General features: G+C 40.6%; 1 protein-coding gene across 1 annotated transcript; it reads left to right on the top strand.

The window, feature by feature from the left end:
* The first annotated feature begins 4096 nt into the window (after window positions 1–4096).
* LOC109462649 (E3 ubiquitin-protein ligase RNF216-like) lies at window positions 4097–21278 on the top strand. The gene is made up of 24 exons (XM_019759208.1): window positions 4097–4238; window positions 6035–6064; window positions 6201–6329; window positions 6779–6854; window positions 7310–7451; window positions 7999–8065; window positions 8584–8746; window positions 9042–9086; window positions 9382–9464; window positions 9860–9950; window positions 10468–10563; window positions 10949–11048; window positions 11491–11595; window positions 12157–12296; window positions 13047–13235; window positions 13618–13666; window positions 14192–14291; window positions 14591–14669; window positions 14784–14881; window positions 15177–15258; window positions 16990–17130; window positions 17483–17546; window positions 18161–18456; window positions 19115–21278. The coding sequence occupies exons 1-24, from the start codon at window positions 4138–4140 to the stop codon at window positions 19316–19318; spliced, it is 2670 nt and encodes an 889-aa protein (XP_019614767.1). The 5' UTR covers window positions 4097–4137; the 3' UTR covers window positions 19319–21278.
* The last annotated feature ends 1664 nt before the right edge of the window (window positions 21279–22942 follow it).

The following is a 22942-nucleotide window of genomic DNA, read 5'->3' as shown; positions in this document are numbered from 1 at the left end:
AAAAGCCTTAAAACACGCTAAAAATACCCCCAAAACCCAAACCTCTGCTTGGAGAGTACTTTTGCCACCCAACCGAAAGATCTGCTTGGAGATTGATGTTTGATCTGACTCACACCGCAACTGACTTGTAAGTTTCAAACCGTGACTTGGGCTATAGGAAGAATAATTTGCCATTTGTACTTCCCCTAAGGGGACACGTAATCCATACATGGTGAGGGACCTTTCAATTGTGAACAATCACAACTAATGTGCTATTTCCAAATGAGTACAATATTGACGATAGATTTAGTGATACATTTATACGATAGCAATGGTTCATTTATATGCCCCTTCGTTGCCTTCGACTGAAGGCTATGCCTTCGGAGAAGGTTATGAAATCGGGTTTGCACTGTTTGGCAGATTAGGCACGATAACTCTTGAAGGCAAGGTCCGAGGTTCACGATTTTTGGCAGGCAGGTTGATTTGGGGGTGGCCATTGTCAAGGCTAAAAATGGGCTTCGTGGGGGGTTCCTAAGTCACTGTAGTTGACCTTGGTTTTTGGTGTTTTTTCCTTGTCATCAAGATATCTCGAGAATCCTTAAATGTATGTTCATTATTTTTAGTGGGCAAGTTACCGTTGAGAATGCCGAGGTCAAGTTCGAAGATGGGCCCGTGGAGGTTTCTATGTCACTGCAGTTGACCTTTGTTTTTTGTGTTTTTTCTTGTCATCAAGATAACTCGAGAATCTTTAAATGGATGTTCATGTTTTTTAGTTGGCAAGTTACCATTGACAATACCAAGGTCAAGTTCGGATATGGGCTTCGTGGGGGGTCCCCACGTCATTGAATTAGAAAGTACTGCAGCGAAACTTCTGGTTTTTAAATCTCGTGATATGGACGTGCTATGGTCATGATTTTTAGATGGTAGGCAGTTCTCGTGCTCAGAAAGAAGTGCCGTAAGTTTGGGCCCCGTAGCAGCTTATTTGGGAAATGCAGAGGCATTTGTTTGAAAATGTTTGAAGTAGGATAGCTCAAGAACCGGTTGACGGATTGTTGTTATTTTTGGTATCTCGGTAGCTTAAGTGATGCTTGACCTAATTTGCTGAATATTTTGCAAATTACGATCTAATTTACATAATTAATGACAGAAGTCTATATATTTGCTGGGTTCTGTGATAAAACAATTAAAATGGTGGCATATGTAATCAAGAGGAAGAGATTTTCATTATGTAAATTATGACTTAATTTGATTAATTAATAGAGAAATCTATATGTCATCCATAGTGCAGTAGACCTTTTTGGTTCCCACCTTCTACGGATTACATTGATTTATGCCCACAAGGATAGCTGGAAAAAAATTTCCTCTTTGTTAGGACAACAGAATCCTTGTGGAATTGGCGAAAGTGGCGCTTAATCTGCCTTTTTGGATATAACTGTTCAAAAGGACTCCCCCAGAAGTTGGTCTCATGTGGATGATGCCCTATTGCAAACTCATCAGTGTCATGCCTGTAATCCTTGAACAAACAAAGGCCCTCTTTGTTGCCCAGGTCACCAGCTACTGTAAATAAACCCTCAGTCAGCTCCACATGCAAGTGGTGTTGTTCCTCTCTGGCCCTTGTGTAAACACAGATGTGGAAGTGGGTCACATCCTTGAGCTCTACATTATCTGGGGCTGGGGCAGGCAAGCAGTTTTGATAGCCCATGATGTAAACAGGCTGGGGTCACAAATATTTGGTGTCAATAACAGTCAATCGACAAGAACGGCCTACAAAATGCTACGTGAATTTGATTTCTGTTATGAACACTCCATTTGTTTTGCACCCGACATGACCTTTCGCTGGTAACTCTCCTGCCCTTGTGTAAACACAGATGTGGAAGTGGGTCAAATCGTTGAGCTCTACATCAACTGGGGTATGCAGTCAAGCAGTTTTGATAGCTCATGATGTAAACAGGCTGGGGACACAAATTTTTGGTGTCAATAAGGCCTAATTTGCATAAATAATGAGAAAAATGCTATAAATAGTACAATGAAATAGTGGTTACTGACAGGATTTTCATACTGGCTGCATTTGGAAGTTAAGTGAAGGTGATCAGTATTAAACATAATTTATTCAAATCTGAACCTTATTTGCATGATTTATGAGGAAATGCTAGAATAGCCCTCTTTGTTTAAGATTATAAGACTGTCATTGGATGGAAAATATGATCAAAGGATATAATTGCAAGTGAGGATATTATTTCGATAATCAATGTGAAACATTCATAATTTGTCAGTCGTAAAGGTTAACATCATTTGTCGAAGGCATGAGATCGTGGAACTCTAGTTCACTATGAACTTTACAGGAATTTGGTTTTCAGCTTTTGATATAATAGTATAACTTGCATTTACCCCATTTGAGAAAGAACCACTGGAAATAAAAATCATATAACGATGATAAACAAAGTGGCAATAGAAAACAAGGCACAACAAGTAGTCAGAACATGGGATTTGATTCTAATGATTGTGATATCATTCTAAAGCTTTAAAGGAGTACTAACCTCCAGAAGGAAGTGCTATTTTCCGATACATCATGCTCCAATGAATACATAACTAGCCGACGTTTTACATAATTTCGCTTGTACGAGTTGAGCGGAGCATGTTTGTAAAGTGATATTAATATCATTTTCCCCCATGCTGAACCACAATTGATACATCCGGTAACTCTGGCTTACGCAATACTCATACACTTCAGGTCAACATAAACATTTTTCGGCGAAAATGGTAGGAGACAAGCACACTAACAAGCTGATGATTGAGAAATTACTTGCTTTACTTTGCTTGACCTGTGGCTTGGATATTATAATATCAGGATGTCGAATACAGTGGGAGCCAGTTTCATCCTGCGTGTTTTGATTTTCTCCACTTATTTGCATGTAAGTATCACTTGAACAGATAATTAGATTACGCCACTTTTGGAAAGGATAACTAGATTACGCCGTTTTTTTCATCGTCAATATTTGCGGCATAAATGAGGGGCGATAAGGACACCAAGAAGGGCAATGGTTGGTAAGATACCAAAGAACACAAAACGGTACGAATTTTTCTTATCGCCCCCGAAATGAGGTCTGTAACGTAACTTTTTGTTTAAAACACAGACACTAATGGGGTAGCGCGGTGTATTCTGGGATAGTTTTGAGGGTATTTGGAGAGTTTGTCCTGGATTCGATGCGTTTTAAGACTTGCGCGCAAAATGGGCATTTAATTGTATACTGTAAAATAATATGCATTTTTCAATTCCAAAAATAAATGCCTGTCGAAATATAGCACCTCCTTCTGGAGGTTAGTACTCCTTTAAGGGTCTGTCATCATCGGGCAATCTTGGGGCGAACAGAATTTAGCATCGCGGCAATGGTTCATTGGTACATGGTTATACATGTATTTGAAAATATTACTTAAAGTTTGATTTGATTTGATTGTTTGCACATTAACAAAACAGACAATAATGATACAAGCTCACAGCTCATGGAGATAAATTTGAGTAAGATTACAATGCAGTTATCATTGAATGTGACATCTGCTCAATTGTACGGTTTGTTTGTTTGTTTGCTTGGTAACAGTTGCAATAAAGTGTGGTGGATTTTAAACATATACAGTTTTGTGCTTTTCTGACCAGAGTGTTTTTGTATCAGCTCAGTTAGTTGCCGATTTAGAAAGTTTTTTTTGTTGTGTGTGTGGAAAAAGTAGTCGTAAAAGTCGCATACATATAATTTTTTATGTTTACTTGTTTTGGCTCAGTTTCTTCCTCTTCTTCCTCTTCTCCAGACAAATAAGGTCAATGACCAGAACCAGATGTCTGTCACCATGGTAACTAGTTTTGAGATACCGTAATTTTATGGCAGGAGGGATTAGACTCCTGCACCATATTGTATGAATGTGTTTGGGTAAGAATTCACAGAGCAGACCATATGCGAAGGTAAACATTGTCTATTTGCTTTGCAAAAGTTGCATTTCTTTGTTTATTTATGCTTTTGATATTCACATCATACACGTGTAAAATTGAATCCGCTCTTGAGGCGTCGCCAAAAATAGCACAACAGTCCCCTGGGATTTAAATCGCGGTGCATTGTGGGTGGTTCTACCGCGCGCAAATCAACCTACGACTGTCATTTCTGAGTCAAGATGGCGGAACAGATGTACTCCTGTGCCGGGCCGTCCGTTTTCCGCGGAAATTTCGGCAACAGCGTGAACAACAGGGGTCCTAGCGTCAGTTCGCCAGCACGGTAAGGTTTTGAACATCGTGTTGGGTGAAATTTGTGGAAGTGTGGGCTGTTTTTTTGCGAGAAAGATCCAAAATTCCATGGGTGGAACGGTTTTTTTTTCTGTCGACGGAAGTGACCACAAGAAAGCATGTCAAAGGTTTCAGCGGTTTCGGAAACAAATTCTGACACGTTTAGGTCGCCAATTTTTGTACTCAGAGAAACTGTATAATTTCTGTGAGTCGTAGTTTACGGGGAAAAAATATTGGAGTCGTTTCCTAAATTATTTTTGGCGGGCTTTTGGTGCCAAACGGGACTGGTACAAATTATTTGCATATGTGTGTGTGCATGTGCTAATCAGTCATTTGTTATGGGCGGAGAAGTGACACCACCACGCCCGCCAAAGAACGAATTATGCCACTTTCTTGCGTTCTTTTAAAACGTATTTTCCCTCTCTAAAACCTGTATGATTTGTAAAATCATACAGGGTAAGGATAGACATTTTTTCTGGCGAAACCTAACTGATGATTCAGATATAAAATTTACCGATCGTAGTCCTTCCGGTAACTTCCGCATGGCTCTGACATCACTTCCTGTTTTAACCACAAACTTCTTGCGCAGTTTTGTGACGATAAAACGGGAATTATGGAAATAATTTTTTTCCGACGCATTTAAACTTTAACTGCTTATAGATTTTAGATATTTTTGATTAGGATTTAAAAGTGAAAATGGTTGAGAGAGTCTGTCGTTCGCTGTTTTGTTTACATTGAGAATGATTGATTACTACAGTACTAGGTAGTACCAGTACCAGGGGCCAAGTGTTGCTTTGCCATTTTTCTGGAAAGAATGAATGAGACATGAACTGTGCCACGCCCATGATACTAAAGGGTTAATGCACTGCCCCGAGTTGTATATGGTGTCATAACTGCATGAGCAGCTGCCATAACCACCGAATAAACCACCGTGTGAGCGAAGCGAACGAGGTGGTTTATGAGGTGGTTATGGCAGCTGCCCATGCAGTTATGACACCATATACAACGAGGAAAAGGCAGTGCATTAAAAGTATTATCATATAGCCTATCCAAACTGTCAATCAACACAATTCCTGTTTGAAATACAACAGCTTTAATATATATACATACATAAAAATACATTCGAATATATTATACGCTTTAAAACAAATATGGATAATTTCATTTAATGCAAATTGTAGTTTAAATGAAGCTAAACAAAAAAGTTTATTGGACAGAAAAATGCTACAGGGGTTTACAGAAAGAGTCGCATGCCCCTATACCCTATAACATAATGGTATCAGCCATAACACGACATGTGCTGTTATTCCGCCATAACACCACATGTGCTGTTATCGGGAAATAACAGCACGGGTATCCGGGCCTCTGATTGGTCCACGCCGTCCGGCTATATGATAATATCATATATTTCACTACAGTCTGTGAAAAAGGATTGACATAAATATATACTGATAAAGTGGACTTCAAGTTGTACAAATTCAGTTATTGCTTTTTTTCTTATTGTTGACATCATAAACTTATTACCTGAAAAGCAGGCTGGGACAGTCCATCCTCAGTTTGGGTCAGGAGTGCTATTTTTTTAGCCAGGCTAGCTTATTAGACAAGGGATTTAGCCATTTTTACGATACGTTGTTACCAGTTGTTAAGTGATCACACACTGTTTACATACACTATTACTGTTCTCAATCTGCAAAATATAAAACTTCACGGAGAATATTGTCGCCTATGGACACTTGTTCCCCAGTTTAGATAAAAACATGTATGATAGGAATATATGTATTCCTGCAGAGCTGGACCAGTGCTAACTGAAGATGAACAGTGGGTAGTGATGCAGCTGGCACAAGTTTTTCCTCACCTCAGTCAGCGAGCACTTTGCCCCTGCTTTGGTTCTATGTGGGTAAAACCACCATTATGATGATGATAATAGGAATACATATATCATGTTTCTATGCAGAGCTGGACCAGTGCTAACTGAAGATGAACAGTGGGTTGTGATGCAGCTGGCACAAGTCTTCCCTCACCTCAGTCAGCGGGCGTTACGAGCTGCCGTCACTGCAGACAACCAGGCAGAACTACTGGCAAGGTAAGGTGGTCTTTCTAGCAGTGTTAGAAATAATACCCACATACAGTCTGCAATTTTAGACACATTTTCAGTTACTGTAGAAAAGAGAAAAAATTAAGCAACCTGCAATTTCAAAATAACACAAAAGGTGGACATTCCTGGGAGTTAATGTTTAGATGTACATTAAATTTTTATCTAAAGCTGTACTCTAAAGCGTTGAAAAAAACTATTCAGTTAAAAGGGAAAAAGATGGGTGGATAACGTTAAACTTAAAGAATGCATCAGCACTAAGTCAAACAATAAGAGGAACAGAAAATGGAGAAGGGTTTGTTTGAACTGATTGTCAGATGTTTTGTGGTGCTCCAGTGGTCAAATAATTAGACAAAGGGATAGATGTCATGAGAGGATTAAACGGTCTGAAATTGCCATGGTTATATGATTGAACATCTTTTTGCTTCCCCCTCCAACAGACATATCCTGCTGAACAGATGCATCGACAGTCTTCTGGACAAACAGGCCTCGCCTGTCAGTGTTTCTGACGGTAAGGTTTTTGCACAGTCTGAATTGTCTGAATTTGGTACAGGTATTGGTTACACCATATACAGCCATAACCAAGTGTTTTTGTCATCTCTGTCGATAGTTAGAGCTTTCATTCCAACACAAAGAATGGTTCAGACCTAGAGCTTTCGACCAGTCACTCTGGTCTTCAACAGACTGACCCAGTGAGGCTTGTCACGTGTCTGCCCTGAAATATAACGTCAACACTGGTGTTGTGTGTGATTAGTGGTGTCATGTGGCGCAGTGACAGAGCGTTCGATCTTGTGCCCTTGGGAAAGGCACTTCACACAAATTTCCTTACTTAACTCGGTTGAAAATGAGTGTGGCTGTTTGTTCATGCGTTTATCTGCGTTGGTTGAAAGAACTTTGAGTGTGCCATCGCCATGTCTTCTGATAAATCTTGGAATAAAATAACAGTGTTTTTATGTATATTTTCAGCTGAGGATGATACTGATGATGACGATGATGTGCCAACAGGTGACTCCACTATGGAGGACCTGCCTGAGGACATCGTAGACCTGACCACGTACTCAGGAGTGGAGGTTGGGAACCAGGGAGACACTGTCATAGATGCAGACGCTCACGGTACAGAACATTGTTGTTGTTGTTCCACAAAAAAAAATCTATCTTGCTTTCAGTAACTGTTTTCAAAAATCTATCCGGATTCAATATCAATATCTATCCAGTTGCTTGAATAACTGTTATACAACATGCACTTGCCCAAACAGTACTTTTACTTGCCCTGGGCAAGCGGGCAATTGGACTTGTCCAAGCCTGCTTGTGTATCTCATTACCTGGATGTGTAACCTTCATTGATGACTGTCGCCTTTGCCATTTTATGCGTAGGAGTTTCAAATTATCAAATTAAAAAAAGGGAGTTACAGGGTCATTTTATTCTGTGAGTTTATTGCAAAAGATTGTTTATACAGGCTTATACAAAGTATCTGTCAAATTAGGGATACAAACAGTTTTGAATGTTTAAAATCTCTCTTCATCAGATACATGTTTAGCAAAGTCCCTGGTGTTCAATGACAACACGTGATGTTTCTGTGGCACATTTGTAATGCTAGTTTGAATTGATTGGTTGATGAATTGATTGATTGATTGATTGAAAGACATATTTTCATCACAGTTGAAAGAGTAGGAGTTGGAGCGAAGCCAAAGAAGTTGCTCCTCCCTGCGCCTGTTCTCATTAATGAGTAAGTACCCTCTAGTAATTTGAAAAAAACATGGTGTATTTTATAGTTCTATCAAACATCTATTTTGATTTGAATTTATTTTATTGTTTTATTCCATGCTTCACAAATTGTTGGAAAGCAAGAATGTGTTTTTGCTTCAAGAAATCATTGTCCAAATCGAGCCAGTTACTTGAGTAACAATTCCTTGTGTGTTTCATTACCTGAATGTCTAACCTTCGACAACACTTTATGTTCAACCATTCTCAGGGGTAACCCCTCATTGTCGTTTGTCAACAATTGTAAAATATTTGATGTGGTTTTCAACTTTATTTTGCAGACAGGACGATTTTGATTTGTACACCAGCTCATTATGTACCTTTGTCCTTTCTTACTATTATTATTATTACTTTATTGTATTGTTTCCTTTTATGTGTGAGGAGAGGGCTGAGATAAGTTTTATAACTTTTTGCCCAATCCTCGAAAAATAAATGTGAATAAAATAAATAAATAACCTTCCTCAATGTTTCTTCTTTTCCTAGTTCATCTGAAGAGGATGATGAGAATGGTGATGACCGTGTTGTTATTCCTGGTACCCCTGAGCTTGAAGAACCTGAACCAGACCCGCAGGATACACCCCCTGCACCTGTAGCACAGCAGCCCCCAACATTAGAACAACAACAGGCAGACACGGCCACACAAGTGGTCAGTATATGGAGTATTTATGAAATAAAGACTAAGCTTTAACTTACAACACTAACTATCAAAGTGTTGGGACTTACCCCAAATTTTGTTCTACTCTTGGAACGTGACGTCAGAGACACGTGACCGTAGTAGCGGGTCATACGTGCCAGATAACTTGTGTCGCCCCCCGTCTCTGTTCAGGGTATGTCTGTGTGCTTTTATGCTAAGTATATGGAGTAGCTAAGTCTTGTCAGCGTTCTAGCTAGCATAGTATGGAGTGTAAGGGCCCTCTATTGTGTGGTTTAGTTCACTGCAGCCCCCAACATTAAAGCAGCAACAGGCTGACACAGCCACACAAGTGGTCAGTATACGCACTAGCTACATATTGTCAGCAGTGGTAGAAATACTTTTTCTCAGTGTTCTTCAGTATTGCAGAATGTTGAAAATTTTAATCTGCAATTCCAAAATACTTACTTTCTGCAAAATACACAAGTCTGGACCTATACAAAATTGCATGTTGGCAAACATTTTACTATTAATAGTATTAGAAAGTCAGTAGTGAACACAAAGTTAATTATGTCAATCCTCCCACAAATGTGGTAAATGTAAATAGATAAATAACTATAACTAATAATAAAGTGATTTTGTGTGTCCAGATGGAGATGTTCCCAGATGTAGAGGCTGGCTATGTGCGTGAGCTGGTGACCAGATACTGGCACTTCCCACACCCACTCAATGTGTAAGTAGCTGCTTCTATTTTATTTGTACCATCATTCTCAGGGCTCGAAAATCATTTTTGGTACCAACCTAAGAAAATTGAGAGCACCAAAAATATTTTGGGTGCACCATGTATTTCTGACACTTATATGTCATGAATATGCTGTGTACTACTAGTACTAGTATACATTTATGTCTTTACATACGTAAACCTACGAAAATGCACCCACAGAAAAAAATTAGGTGCACAGCTCCAATTTTGAGTGCACCAAGGTGCACATGCACCCAGTATTTCTAGCCCTGACTACTGTGAATTGAGTCTGTGGTGTTTTTAGATTACGGTTGAAACAATCATAGTGAATTGCTTTTTATTTCCATCCCCACACAACTCATACACCTTGATGATTTTGCCTCTAGTTGCTGTGACTATCTACTGGAACATCCAGACTATCCCAAGGCCCCCAAGGTGCCACAACCTGCTGCCGCTGCTTCTAAATCTCAGGACAAGGTAAAGTTGTCTTCTTGTGAGAAATATACTTGATGAGTATATAAAATGAAAATGAAAATAGATGTCTAGTGTTCTAAATAGCATTGAGTGTGGTCATGTTTTTGGGTATGCCGTGCAGGGGACTCCCAAGAAATTCTTAAGGGAGAGGTGCTTCCTAATTGGTTGATGAAAAATCAGTGAAATTTCATGGAGATAGTAAGTGAAGACTCCAAATGTTGGAAGAGGAGCTAGGATTTTGGTGAGAGGGTTAGCACCCTTGCTTCATTGCTTGGGGTGAGCCCTGACCGTATGAAGTCGCACTTTTGTGTACCTGACTGTACACTGTGAAAAAATTCTGAGGTGAACCCTTACGACTCGAATACGAGCCTTGTTGCCACTTTGAAAAGACAGGGCAACATTTGCTTTTAACTATGCACATAAACCTCTCAACAGTGGCACTCCCTGTACTTGTTTTCTTTCAGTTCCTTCTGTATTCGTGCTATTGCCGTATACATGAATTTTACAATTTACCTTCCAGACAAACCAGCCGGATTACTTCAAGGAATACTCGAGTCAAGTTTCTCACATCTACCGGAATCAGGTTCTAGCAACCCTGCAGAATGAATATAGGAGGGTGAGTTGGTCTGTGGACTGATTTATGCTAATTTATTTGTCGTCAAATGGATTTTGTTGATATTTGAACAAAGTCTTAAATAAACCTTGAACATGAACATGAAAACTTACTTTGCAAATTTCTTCAGAGGCCATTTATAATGTTAAATTTTACTTTAAATACACCAGTATAGCCTTAGATGAAAAACGTTTTATAAGGATGCCAAAGTCAATTAAACATCAAGCTATCTAACTAAAGGTATATTCTATTCATTGTTTTGTCACACCTTTAATTTGTTTGCTTAACTTTTAGATTTTACCATTTTTACTGCATCGAAGTCTATGGAAAATAATGACCTTCAGCAGCTGTGACCTTGAGTGACCTTGACTCCATTTTGATTTTTCAGATTTCAGTGAAGGACCTCCGAACCATCCTGTGTTTCTACAAGTTCCATTACGCTCCTGCCAAGAAGTTTATTCAGGAGAACATCCTTGCCAAGCTTCCAGGTAAAAAAACATCTTCTTAACAGGTTCTCCAATGAGTAAAGAGACTCTTTTTACACAACCAAGTCTTTTATTCAGCCGACGTTTCGTTGACGGTCTGTCACCTTCCTCAGGGCAATTCTGACTGGTTCACATTGCACTGTAGCACAGGAGTCGCTGCTTTAGATGCATTTCCAATTGTCGGCTGAATGAAAGACTTGGTTGTGTAAAAAGACTCTCTTTACTCAGTGTCTTACCAACCTGATGAAACTATTCACAGTGGGCTCCTTTTCTTACAGGTTATTGAAATTTCTGTATGGACTTCACGCCCAAAGAGTAAAGCATTGTTAGCTTGTCTGTCAGTGTGTGTGTGTGTGCAGCACTACAGTTTCTGTATCTTTTGCGAGAGAGGAGGTGAAGTGTGCCATCTCTGATTGCCATGTGTGTTTTGTGACTTGTTCCACAGATGCACAAGTGAATAGTCCCCAGCCTAGGGTGAACAAGAGACGAAGCCTGGAGACACAGAATGGCCAATGTGATGAGGTTCAGGTTAGCCTGGAGGATGAGAGAGGTAGGAAGACTTTAGGAGCCCTTACATAGTGGTTTCCCTAGGGTTAGACCGGTAAAATAGCCTAGGGGGTGGAGTGTTTGCCTTGCATTCCAAGGCTCGAAATCTTTTTCCCTCCTCAGTTTTAGAAAAAAAAACCCTGATTGTGTACCCAGTATTATGATGAATACAAGTCCTATTACAAACTTGAATACCACATCAACATAACTTCTTTCTGTTTAAAGTTAAAACTTTTGGTCCAACACAAAAAATTCTCTCACCTAGAGCTTTCGACCAGTCACTCTGGTCTTCCTCAGTAGACTGACCCAGTGAAGCTTGTCACATGGCTTCTTTGAAGTGTGACGTCAACACTGGGTCAAAGGTATCTGGTAGACGATGTCGGCCCCCGTCGCAGTTCAATGTAGGGTGATGGGCCCTGATGTACATGGCTTCCTTCACCCCTCTCAAGAAATAGTCTTGTTCAGTGTCCAGAATCCTTACAGTGTCAAGTGAAACAAAGTGTCCGGGTACAAGTCCTGCTACTACATACTTGAATGCCACATCAACATGTCTTCTTTCCCCCAGGACCTCACCACACACGAACTTTCACTGTCCGCCTGCTGAAGCTGGTTCGTGTGAAAGGCACACTGGATAAGAAGAACCTCTGCAAGGAATTGAAAGAAGAAATGGCCTTCGTGGAAGAGAGGACCAGACAGCAGAAGGAGGTGGGAAATGTGTTTCAACTATAGCTGTGTACTAGACAAGCTTTCCTGATATTCAAGTGCTTGCTTATGTATTGATGTCCATCAGACACCTTCCTCACAGGCTCTGAATTATTGAGTAATACTATAAAATGTGAGCAAGGTGACAAAATTACTGGTTGCATATAAGAAAATCCCAAACTCCTGTGTTTTCCAACCAAATCTATATGTTTACCTTTGCTGAAGGCTCAGTTTCTTCTTCTTTGCCAAACACATAAGGTCATTGACCTGGACCAGACTGTTACACATCCAGATACATGTACTAAGTTCTCATCAGGCAAGCTTAATAGACACCATAGGGGCCTTGCCCATGGACACATTCCAGCATTGCATTATGGGGCGCTAGAAATGATTGTTACCAGATGTAGATCTTAGACCAAAGAAATAAAGTAGAAGTTGGCTCACATCCCTTCTGTTCAATCGCGTCTCGATCGGATCCATAGTTGAGCATCCGTACACAAGAAGGCGTAACACAGACGTCTGTCACCATGGTAACTTGCTGCAGCAGACATCCCATGGTGTTGGGTTACATTAACTAGCAGAACAGAGCTGGAGGGGCTTGTAATGATATACATGTATTAGAATATGAATATGTTTGAGTTAGAAGTCGTTGTTAGGCCAGACCATATGAAGGTAAACATTATGCATTTGTTTGCAAATGTTACCTTGAGTTTCTCGTTTTCAATAGATACTAACTTTCTCTTCCCTTCTTAGGAAGCAGACCACCTCCTGGCCCTGCGTCTGAATGAGGAACAGTATGAGGCTGCGGGGCAGATGATCGAGTGTGGCTGCTGTTACGGCGAGGTGACCTTCGAAGACATGGTGCAGTGTTACGACGGTCATCTGTTCTGTGTCGACTGCCTCAAGAACTACACCAAGGAGAAGGTCTTCGGGTCAGGGCAGGTAAGAACCAGGTTAAGTTTTGAATTGAAATTTCCAACACAAAAGAAATTGGACTTCCCCACATTTTCACTGTGCAACTCCAGCCAAGGAATGAGCAATCCACTGCTTTGGTGATGTCGCGTTAAGCAGATGACACACGTGACTCAGCTAGTAAAACATACTACATGTACGAGCATTGTCCAATTTCTACATACTATAACTACACAAAGGGGAAGGTCTAAGGATCAGGACATGTAACAGGCAGAATTGTGCTGATTTTTTTTGGGGGGGGGGCATGTTGGCAGGGGTTGGGGAGAGTGGTGTTTATGTGTAAAACATACTACGTATATCAGGATTGTGAAATTTTGGTTTTGGGATGATTGACGTGTGTCGCTCCCTGCAGGCGTCCCTGAGCTGTATGACTGACGGCTGTGACAGCACATTTCCTATGGGTAAGTTCCAACTCATAGCCTCATGCTACAGAAGACAGCTATCTGCTGCAGTAAATCCCTTCTTTCTTCATATTAACACATTGATAGTCCGAATTTCTGCTAATTAGTCTTCACTGATTAGTTTTGTTACCCAAAAAATATGTAATGGCTTTACTATATTGATGTTTAACTTTTATTCAATCGAAGATTTTTGAACAGAGGGTTCTCTTCCCCAAAAAACAACCCTACACTCATTAAAAGACAGCGTAGGAGTCAAAATCACAGTATACTGTATAGGGGGCCCCTATGCTCAAACTATGCTAGCTAAAAGTTAGTAGAACACGGGACAATGCACTGTATATCCATCAAGTATATTTCTCAAAAGAAAATTTGAACCACAATTTCACGCATGTACATGTATTGCAGAAAGTAAAATGTTTCTTTTGTCTTCACACACTTGTAAAGAAAAATAAATTTTCATGATGTTGACCATTGCTGTAACTTAGTGTAAGGTCACAAAGTTGACCTGTTGACCTCTACCCCCAGGTCAGCTGGAGAAGGCCCTTCCAGAGAACATGCTGAAGAAGTATGAGGAGAGGCTGGAGGAGGAGAACATCAACCTGGCAGGGCTGGACGACCTCGTACGGTAAGGTCATCGCCATGGGAACACAGTCACCATGGTTACAAACACATACATAGTCCTTTAGGATTTGAATTTAGGAACACATGCAAACTTTGGGGCGGGTGACTGCCACAAGCATGATTTATTTTTAGTCAGTCAATCTTACGTATTTGACGAGGGATTTAGCCAGTTTTACAATATGTTGTTATTGGTTGTCAAGTGTTCACACACTGTTTACATACATTATACTGTTCCAAATCTGCAAAATATAAAACTTCATGGAGAATTGTTACCTATGGACATTTATTTGACTTGTGTTTTAGGTGCCCCAGCTGTGACTATGCTGCTATCCTTGCGGAGGGAGACAAGGTTTTCCGATGTCAGAACCCAGAGTGTATGAAGGTTTGTAATACTAGTACTTTTTGGTTTACTGTCAAGGCAAAATAACCTGTACTTGTATCTTAAGTTAATCTACACTCAAGATGTCAGACTGAAGTTTAAACTCGTACCTTGCAGCAAACCTGTCGCCACTGTAAGGAGGACTGGGCTGAGCACTTCGGCATTCCCTGTAAGGAAGTGGAGAGGGCAGACGACACAAAATTCAGGACATCAATGTAAGAACATGTGTTACGGTAACCTTCTCCCTTCTGTCTAGCCCCTTTGTTTTTACATTTTAAGTGTCAGTAATATGAACAGTTCATTTTTATGAAGAAAGAGTGATGGATGTCACGTGAAACACCCATAAGTAGTCTTTGAATATTGCTTATATGGATGTCTAACCTTTAACAAATTACAGTGTAGTGTTTGTCAGCCTGGACTTGCTGTATAGATCTGGTGTGTTACTTCTTATGGAAGTTTATTGGTTATATCAACCTAACCTAACCATACCATTTGCTCCCTCTCTTGTAGAGAAGAGAAGATGACGGAGGCTAAGATCAGGACGTGTCACCAGTGCAAAGCCAGCTTCACCAAACATGACGGCTGCAACAAGGTAAGGTCCTCCATGGCGTGTGTTCTCACCTGCACTGTATCCACCTGTACTAGTGCCCACCTCTGCAAAAGGACCACCTGGTCATTGTGCAAACTATAGCATAGTTGTCCCCATTTCCCCCACTGACCCAAGCATTGAGAATACGGTTTTTAGTTTAAGTCGACCTGTCTACTATGAATATTTTCTTCCAGAATATACAATGGTAGATATTTTAACAGTACTGTAATTCTTGATTTGATAACGGTCACTTAATTATAGCGGTTTTAGCGGTCACTATTCCACCGCTAAATTTTCATGATCGCAACTTTTTTTACCACTTCAGCCCCCCTCCCTCTTGCCCCAAGCTCGTTACGGTACGATCGCAATCACGCTTCATTTCTTGACTACAACATGCACACAACGCACAGTACTAGTGCTTCACATAGGAACAAGCAAAACACTGATGTGCTTCCAGAAATAAAATATTTATTAAACATAAAGTAGTTCATATTTTTAACAAGTATGCAGTGCTAAGCAAACCACGGTAAAAAAATCTTGTGAACATGCACAAACACATGTGACGCAGTGACGCTTTGAAATTTCCCAGCTTATCTACACTTGGGTATTTATAAATATTTAGCGTATACTTCGATTTAGAAGTTTCTTCATAAATTTACAGAAACGATAGCCGTTCATTTTGTGCTAGTACGGGACAATATCGAAAAAAATGAGACGAGTTACAAAATTCAGCGTCGCCCAAGCGTGCAGACAACAACAAACAAAATGGCGGCCCGGCGGCCAACTTCAGAAACGAGTTACAAACTACGAGAAATGCGGCATAAATCTGCTTAATTTCGAGGTAGAAATCTAGGTAGAAATACAATCAAATGTTAAGTTTCATTTGTACTACAAAATGTAAAAGCGTTAATAGCGTGCTACGACTAAGACGAGTCGAAAATTCGGGAACCAAGCGCCGAGTGAAAAAAATGGCGTCACAAGTTTTTCGAAAATTGCGAGTCAACTTTTGCGGCAAAAAATACGATTAAACGTTACTGTTTAAAGGCTATAGTGTCTGTAGAACTTTCTCGAGGGCGTCATGGATTCCATTACGCTCCAATCCTAGGTCGAAGACGCCGGGTTTCGCTGTAAGCTCGTCTGCGGCGCCGGACATGTAGCGGCGTGCAGCGGCATGGAGCTTGGGGAGGGGGGCGGCGGTGCCGCACGCAACACAAGCGTGCGTAATTACGAACTTTTTGAAGTCACCGCGCCGCTACAGTACTTTGTAAATTATTTACTTCCAGACACCATCGGCGTGCCTGTTTTGTTTTTTCTTTGTAAAAATCGATTTTCGCTGGCGTAAACTGCTTTTTTTTATTTTCTTAAAAAAAAAGGCCAGCGTTTTAATGTATTTTTTTACACACATCAGCCATGTTCACACCGCTATAATTAAGTGACGTGAGGTTGTCCATTTTTCGCCGACCGCTATAATTTCCAACCGCATTTTTAAATGGATTTACAGTATTTTGCATATAAACAACAGTAAAAGGAAGGTGGCTATACATCCATCATAGACAGTCTTCAAGTTTAAATAACTTAAAAACGGACTTCCCTATATTAATATGAAAGTTCCATCTGAGTTGACTCACCAGACAAGTCACATGTCTGCAGACAGGCAGTGAAGACCAAGAGATTTGTAGAGTTGTAGAACAGTTATTTCTCAATAACTTACGTAACTTCCTTCCATGTCCTCAGATGACCTGCCGGTGCCTTGCTAAGATGTGCTACGTCTGCCGTAAGCCCATCAAGGATTACAACCACTTCTGTCGCCACGCCAGGAACCCCGGGGAGCCCTGTCAGATCTGCACAGCGTGTTCTCTCTGGACAAGTACAGAGGTAAGAAGAAAACATCAGGCTGGCATATCTTTATTTGTGTCATGGCTGGGCTGCTCTAACTTTCAGTGCTGGTCTGTTGGCCGTTGTGAGAACTATCTGCATCACACAGGTGTCCAAATGTCCAGTAGAATAAATTATTACTTTGCATTTTGCTTGCCCCACTTTCGAAAATTGAATACCAAATTTCGACATTGGTGTTGATTTTTGTTCAGGGACACCAAATTTTCTTTTAACTTTTGGCACATCTGGCATTGAGAATGTGTGTTTTCTCGGGTGGGTATGACAGAACAGTACACATCGGTGTATCACCCAGTTACATTGTTAAATGTAAATGTTTCCTTTTTACAACTAGGAGGATGACGAAAGGGCTATGGAGGAAATTCAGAAGGCGGCGAGAGAACAGAAAAAGGCAGAAGGTGAGAGGACTGTAGTTTGAACAGCAAAGACAGACACCCATGTAGTAGCAGCAGCAGTAGTGGTGGTGGTAGTAGTAGTAGTAGTAGTAGTAGACTGGTTTAATAGTTCTTGTTAGCAAAAGACATACATGCCTCCTTGCAGCAGTAGTTAAAGGCTACTTACAAAAGTATCAGTCTATAAAATGATTATACATTAACAGTTGTCATCATTTAGTAAGCGACAGTAAAATACACTTATTCAACATTAAAGAGTAACATGTTTTATGTTGGATTTGTACCATCACAGGAGTAGCAGACAGACTGGGGCCCTCACCACACTTCAGACACTCATTATATGCTGAACAGTGGATTTTGTATTGTATTATTACAGGGAAGGAGAGAGTAGCAGACAGACTGGGGCCACCTCCGTCTCCAAAATAGGTGTTACTGGTTCACTGTGTACCGAACATGAACACATTAGATTTGTATGGTATATTACTTTGTACCATTGCAGGGAAGGACAGAGTAGCAGACAGACTGGGGCATTCCCCACACTTCAGACACTCATTACATGCTGACAGTGGATTTTGTATGGTACATGAATATTATATGTATTTTGTATTGTATTATTACAGGAAAGGACAGGGTAGCAGACAGACTGGGGCCACCTCCATCCCCCAAGAGGCCACGTGTCGAGGTGGTACCGCCTGGCGCCGGCCCCCCTCGTCCACCGGTTGTCGGACAGAACCAGCCTGCAGCAGCGCAGGGGGTCCAGATGCAGCCGGGAAACCAGCCACAGTTCCAGAACGCACCGCGGCCGGGCATGCCTGCCTGGAACATGCCGCCGCACCCCGTCCCACACTTCGGCCCACCGCCCCACCAGCCCCCACACAGGCCGGTCAACATTCCTGGGCCTCCACACCACGCACACGTATGTCTGTTTCAGCTTTCTGTATCTGTATCTGCACCTGAATATTAGCCGTTCAGTGTACCACACCAGCTTTAATCAGGGTTCTCACCAGGAATTTTTCACAGGGTCAGGTACTTTAGCGGCACAAGTCACACATTGAGCCAAAAAATTTTGAAACCCCCTGAGACACTATTTCTCACTTATTGAGGGGCATATTTTGTGAAGTTAAGGTTTTCCTTTTGCTATACATTTGTAGCTTTATTCTAAAGATAAATTTTTATTTTTTGCAAGATTCATGAAGTTTCTCTCCCCAAAACACCCCTATGCTGGTTGAGAGACAACATAGGGGTCCAATTCACAGCATAGGTTGTCCAAATCACAGCATAGGGGGTCCCCCTATGCCCAATGTTTGATTGAAAGCTCATCTGTGTTGGTAGAATCCATAGTTGTAGACTTCAAACTGTTCCAACACAAGAAAAGGAACTCACCATACATTTTTGGTTGATCACTCTACTACTATGTAGTATGTAGTACGAAGTGTCTGACTGTTTCCAAAATCATATCCAGTTGCTTGAGTAACTGCTTTTTGGCGTATCTTATTACCTGGATGTCTAACCTTCATCTGTGTATGTAGTATGTACTCTAATGTTTGATGTGTTGCATGTTTTTGCCCTTCCAGCCCAACTTGCACAACGCCCACGGCCAGGTAGCACACAGGATGGAGAGGATGGTGGAGATGCAGAGGGAGAGACAACGCATGATGCACGAGAACCTGCAGCACCTACATCAGGGCCTGCAGAACTTAAACCAAAGAATCCATCAGCAGCAGCAAGTTCTGGCTCCCCACATGCACGCCCCTCCCCCCAACCAGCCCTTCCTATAACCCCCACCATCCCCTCCCACGCCAAGCTGGCATCGTTAGGTGCAATCAAGATGTGTCTTCCTTTTCGTCAACTTTGTAGTTTGAAAGAAGAAAGGTTGCTGGAAATGAAGGAAAAGCGAGTGTGGCATTGTGTCAGTCAAACATAGTGCTCTTTCAGAAAGGGAAGGTTGCAAAGAGAACAGAAAGTTTCTTGCTCTTTGAAAAAGGAAGGATGGCAAAAAGAACATGAAATTTATTGCTCTTGAAAAGAAGAGGTTGTAAAGCAAAGAGAACAGAAAATTTCTTGCTCTGTAAAATAGGAAAGTCACCGAAAAGAATGGAATATTTGTCCTATGAAAAAGGAAAGGTAGCAAAAAGAACAGAAAAATTTCTTGCTCTTCAAAACAGGAAAGGTTGCAAAGAGAACAGAAGATTTCTTGCTCTTTGAAAAGAAGAGGTTGCAAAAAAGAAAATTTCTTGGTCTGTGAAAAGGAGAGGTTGCAAAAAGAACTAGTGCAATTTGAAAAGAATGCTCACAGTCCTCTTCCATGTGCCTGTGAATATTACTACTATGGACTAGGTGCTCAGGACAGTCTGAATCATACACGGATGCTGTTTAAAACTTGTAGCGTCTAGCTGATCTTTCAAGTTGCCAGGCTGACTAAACGACTTTTTAATGACACATTTTTGGAGGTACTAGGTACATGTATGTAACACAGTGCCTTGCACAGTGCAAATGTGTTAGTGTCTACAGTCAGAGAACCACAATCAAGGCTGTCAAGGTCAATTTTCAAGGTCATTTTCTAAATCGAGGGCGCCATATGGGAAGCTCTTTGTTTCTACATTGTATTTTGCCACCAAAATGAACAGTTGGATTTCCTAGTACTGTGACAAGTCTAGGCTGTCAAACTACACGTAGTCACAGAAATAGTTAAGAATTTGACTTAAGAACTTGTTACAGAACTCAACTTTTGTACCCTGGTATCCTTCTCAAATTAAATTTGAAGCCATAACTGGAGCCAAATAAAATCATAAATGGAAAAAACATGACATGATAAGAGTGCTCAGGAGGTAGTGAAATTTTCACCATTTCTGTGACCACTTTTGTATGCTAAGCAATTTTCTTCTAAGACTATCCAGCAATACTACAAGCTACTGGATGAGTTGTTTTTGATTTTAAAAAAACAAAGCCTGAAGCAAGTTCCTTTTTCTGGCATCAGTCAGTTCATGATAAAAGTTACTTTGGTCTTTGTTGGCGAGAAATGTATTTGTCAGATTACCAACAAGTGTGAATGGCTATAAGCAATAAAATTTGATTTGCATGTTCTTGTTTCTATGTAAATGTGGCAAAGGTCGACACCCAATTGTTGCAACACCTCTTGGGTACTACCACCGTAGCCTAACACATCTTCAAAGTTATTATTACTCTTATCTTGTGTTTCTGTTGCAAAAATACAAAAAATATATATTATATGTAGAGATAGACTTGACTTGACTTACAATTTACATGTACTAATATCTCTTTTTTTGTTAGATTGTGTATTGTTTCAGTAGCCAGTGTATTATTGGCTTTTCAGTGTTCTCGTTCAAGTTATGATTATTTTTGTACTGTTGTTTCTATTGTAACTAAGATACAACCATATTCTACTTTTTCTGAAAGCAGATTTGTTGAACTTTAAGCTGTATAGGTAACTAATCTCCAGTCTTATTTTGAAGTTTTAGCTTCAGTGCCAGTGCCACTTACAAACATTCTATGCAGGAGCTTCCAATACATTCACTAGAAGCAAGGAGGTCTCATTTTAAACCTCCTTGCTAGAAGCTAAAGCTGAAATGGGTGGATTGGATTTCACGAGTCTACTTCATGAGAGTGGACTCTTGCCAAAGGTTTTATATCACAACTAGTAACGATGACAAATGGACACTCCCTACTGTCTTTAAAGTTAAAACTTTTGATCCAACACAAAAACGTTCTCTCACCTAGAGCTTTTGACCAGTCACTCTTGTCTTCCTCAGTAGACTGACCCAGTGAGGTTTGTCACGTGGCTTCTTTGACCCAGTGTTGACGTCACACTTCAAAGAAGCCAGGTGACAAGCCTCACTGGGTCAGTCTACTGAGGAAGGCCAGAGTAACTGGTCGAAAGCTCTAGGTGAGAGAACTTTTCGTATTGGATCAAAAGTTTTAACTCTAAACATGTAACTACCAACACAGGTCAAGATATACTTCATATTTTACAGTGCCAGCAGGGAAAAACAGGTGTGGAATACAAACATTGTGTGTCCATAGATATTATACTTTCTTCTCAACTTTAAACTTAATCATGTCCTACAACAGATGTTCTGTCTTGTGCATTCCTTCAATCAGATGTTTGAAAAATGTCTTCTTGTTGTATCGTGTCTTTATATCTGCAATAAAGAAAATTCTGTTTCCAATAGAAATGTTTTTATGTACTTTTTTGGTTGATGCAACAACTTTGTCCTTGCTACAAAATCAAATCACTTCTAAAAGACTAGTAGAAACATTTGGAAATTTGGTAAAACTTTTCAGTGAAGCTATTCCATGTTACTGTGAATCTATGCATCCTTACTTTCCCACTTTTGCTTACCATGTGAAAATAGTTTTACTAACTTAAAAGTGAAAGAATCCACACATAACAGAAGTGTCTTTGCATCATTGTACAATAATTTGTATGTTCTTTTTTCATACTATTGTTTTGAACTTAACGTTACAATACTTTGTAGCCCTTGGCCATGTATTTGCTATAAAACTTATCTATATTTATTTTAAGTTGAATGAGCGCAGTGCTTCCTGAGGGAAAAGGAGGCTTGCCTCTCCCCTTTACGCACAGGATAGCCCAGGAGTGAGGTCAACTTTTATTCCGAATCAGGAAACATATTTGGTTCCTCACCAAGATAGTTATCATATATGGTCTCAGTTACGCTTATGGAGGGTGTGATAGGGGGACACAGGATAACCAATACAAAACATCCGCTGAGGAAAAGATATGGATGGAAGGATGTTTCTTTTCTCTCCCAAACCCCCAGAAGTGTTGTCTTCCGCGTTTTCCATTTCCGGACAAGAAAGAAACATGTTAGGCAAAAAAATAAACTTTTTGTGGTGAAGGAATCAGCAAGTTTCTGATTGGTAGAAAACCCTTGCTAGGTCTTTCTCTGATTCATCACCAAAAGCAGTCCTTCCTGCCGAGGGCACCTCCCTTCACAGTCACCAAGGACCCATAGGAGTCACGATAAAATGCCTGGTGATACACCCCCGTCATCCCCACACTCAAATAACACAACGTCGTCTGCTTGCCGTTGATTCTTTGCCACAGGTCTTTAGTGACATCAGTTTCTGAGCGCTCTGACAGTTCCACAGGCTTTGCTACAAGCGTTAGCAATGAGAAGATTGCAACTAGAGAGACTAGAGAGAATGAAATCGCCCCAATATGGACAAAGGGGACTGAGTAAAGGCAAATGGAAGTCGGAGTCAAGCTTGTTCAGCCAAGTGCACACGTTTGTCAAAAGATCGCTGACAGCTATTCCGGACCCGGGGTAAGTTGTTATTACTCGCGTCTTCTTTCTTGTGTAAAACTTTACAAGGCTTCTCGTTGCATAACGAAGGATTGTATATTTGATTGTGACATTGGT

Source organism: Branchiostoma belcheri, unplaced genomic scaffold, assembly GCF_001625305.1.
Source record: "Branchiostoma belcheri isolate BF01 breed outbred unplaced genomic scaffold, Haploidv18h27 scaffold12, whole genome shotgun sequence".
Classification (NCBI taxonomy): Eukaryota; Metazoa; Chordata; class Leptocardii; order Amphioxiformes; family Branchiostomatidae; genus Branchiostoma; species Branchiostoma belcheri.
The sequence above is the reverse complement of the archived record's forward strand: the minus strand, read 5'-3'. Positions and strand labels throughout refer to the sequence as shown.

Bases quoted from the DNA above. Each gene is read 5' to 3' on its own strand.
- LOC109462649 (XM_019759208.1), top strand. From the start codon at position 4,138: ATGGCGGAACAGATGTACTCCTGTGCCGGGCCGTCCGTTTTCCGCGGA. The intron at 8,066-8,583 runs GTAAGTACCCTC...TTCTTTTCCTAG, and splicing joins GCGCCTGTTCTCATTAATGA to TTCATCTGAAGAGGATGATG. The intron at 10,564-10,948 runs GTGAGTTGGTCT...TTGATTTTTCAG, and splicing joins TGCAGAATGAATATAGGAGG to ATTTCAGTGAAGGACCTCCG.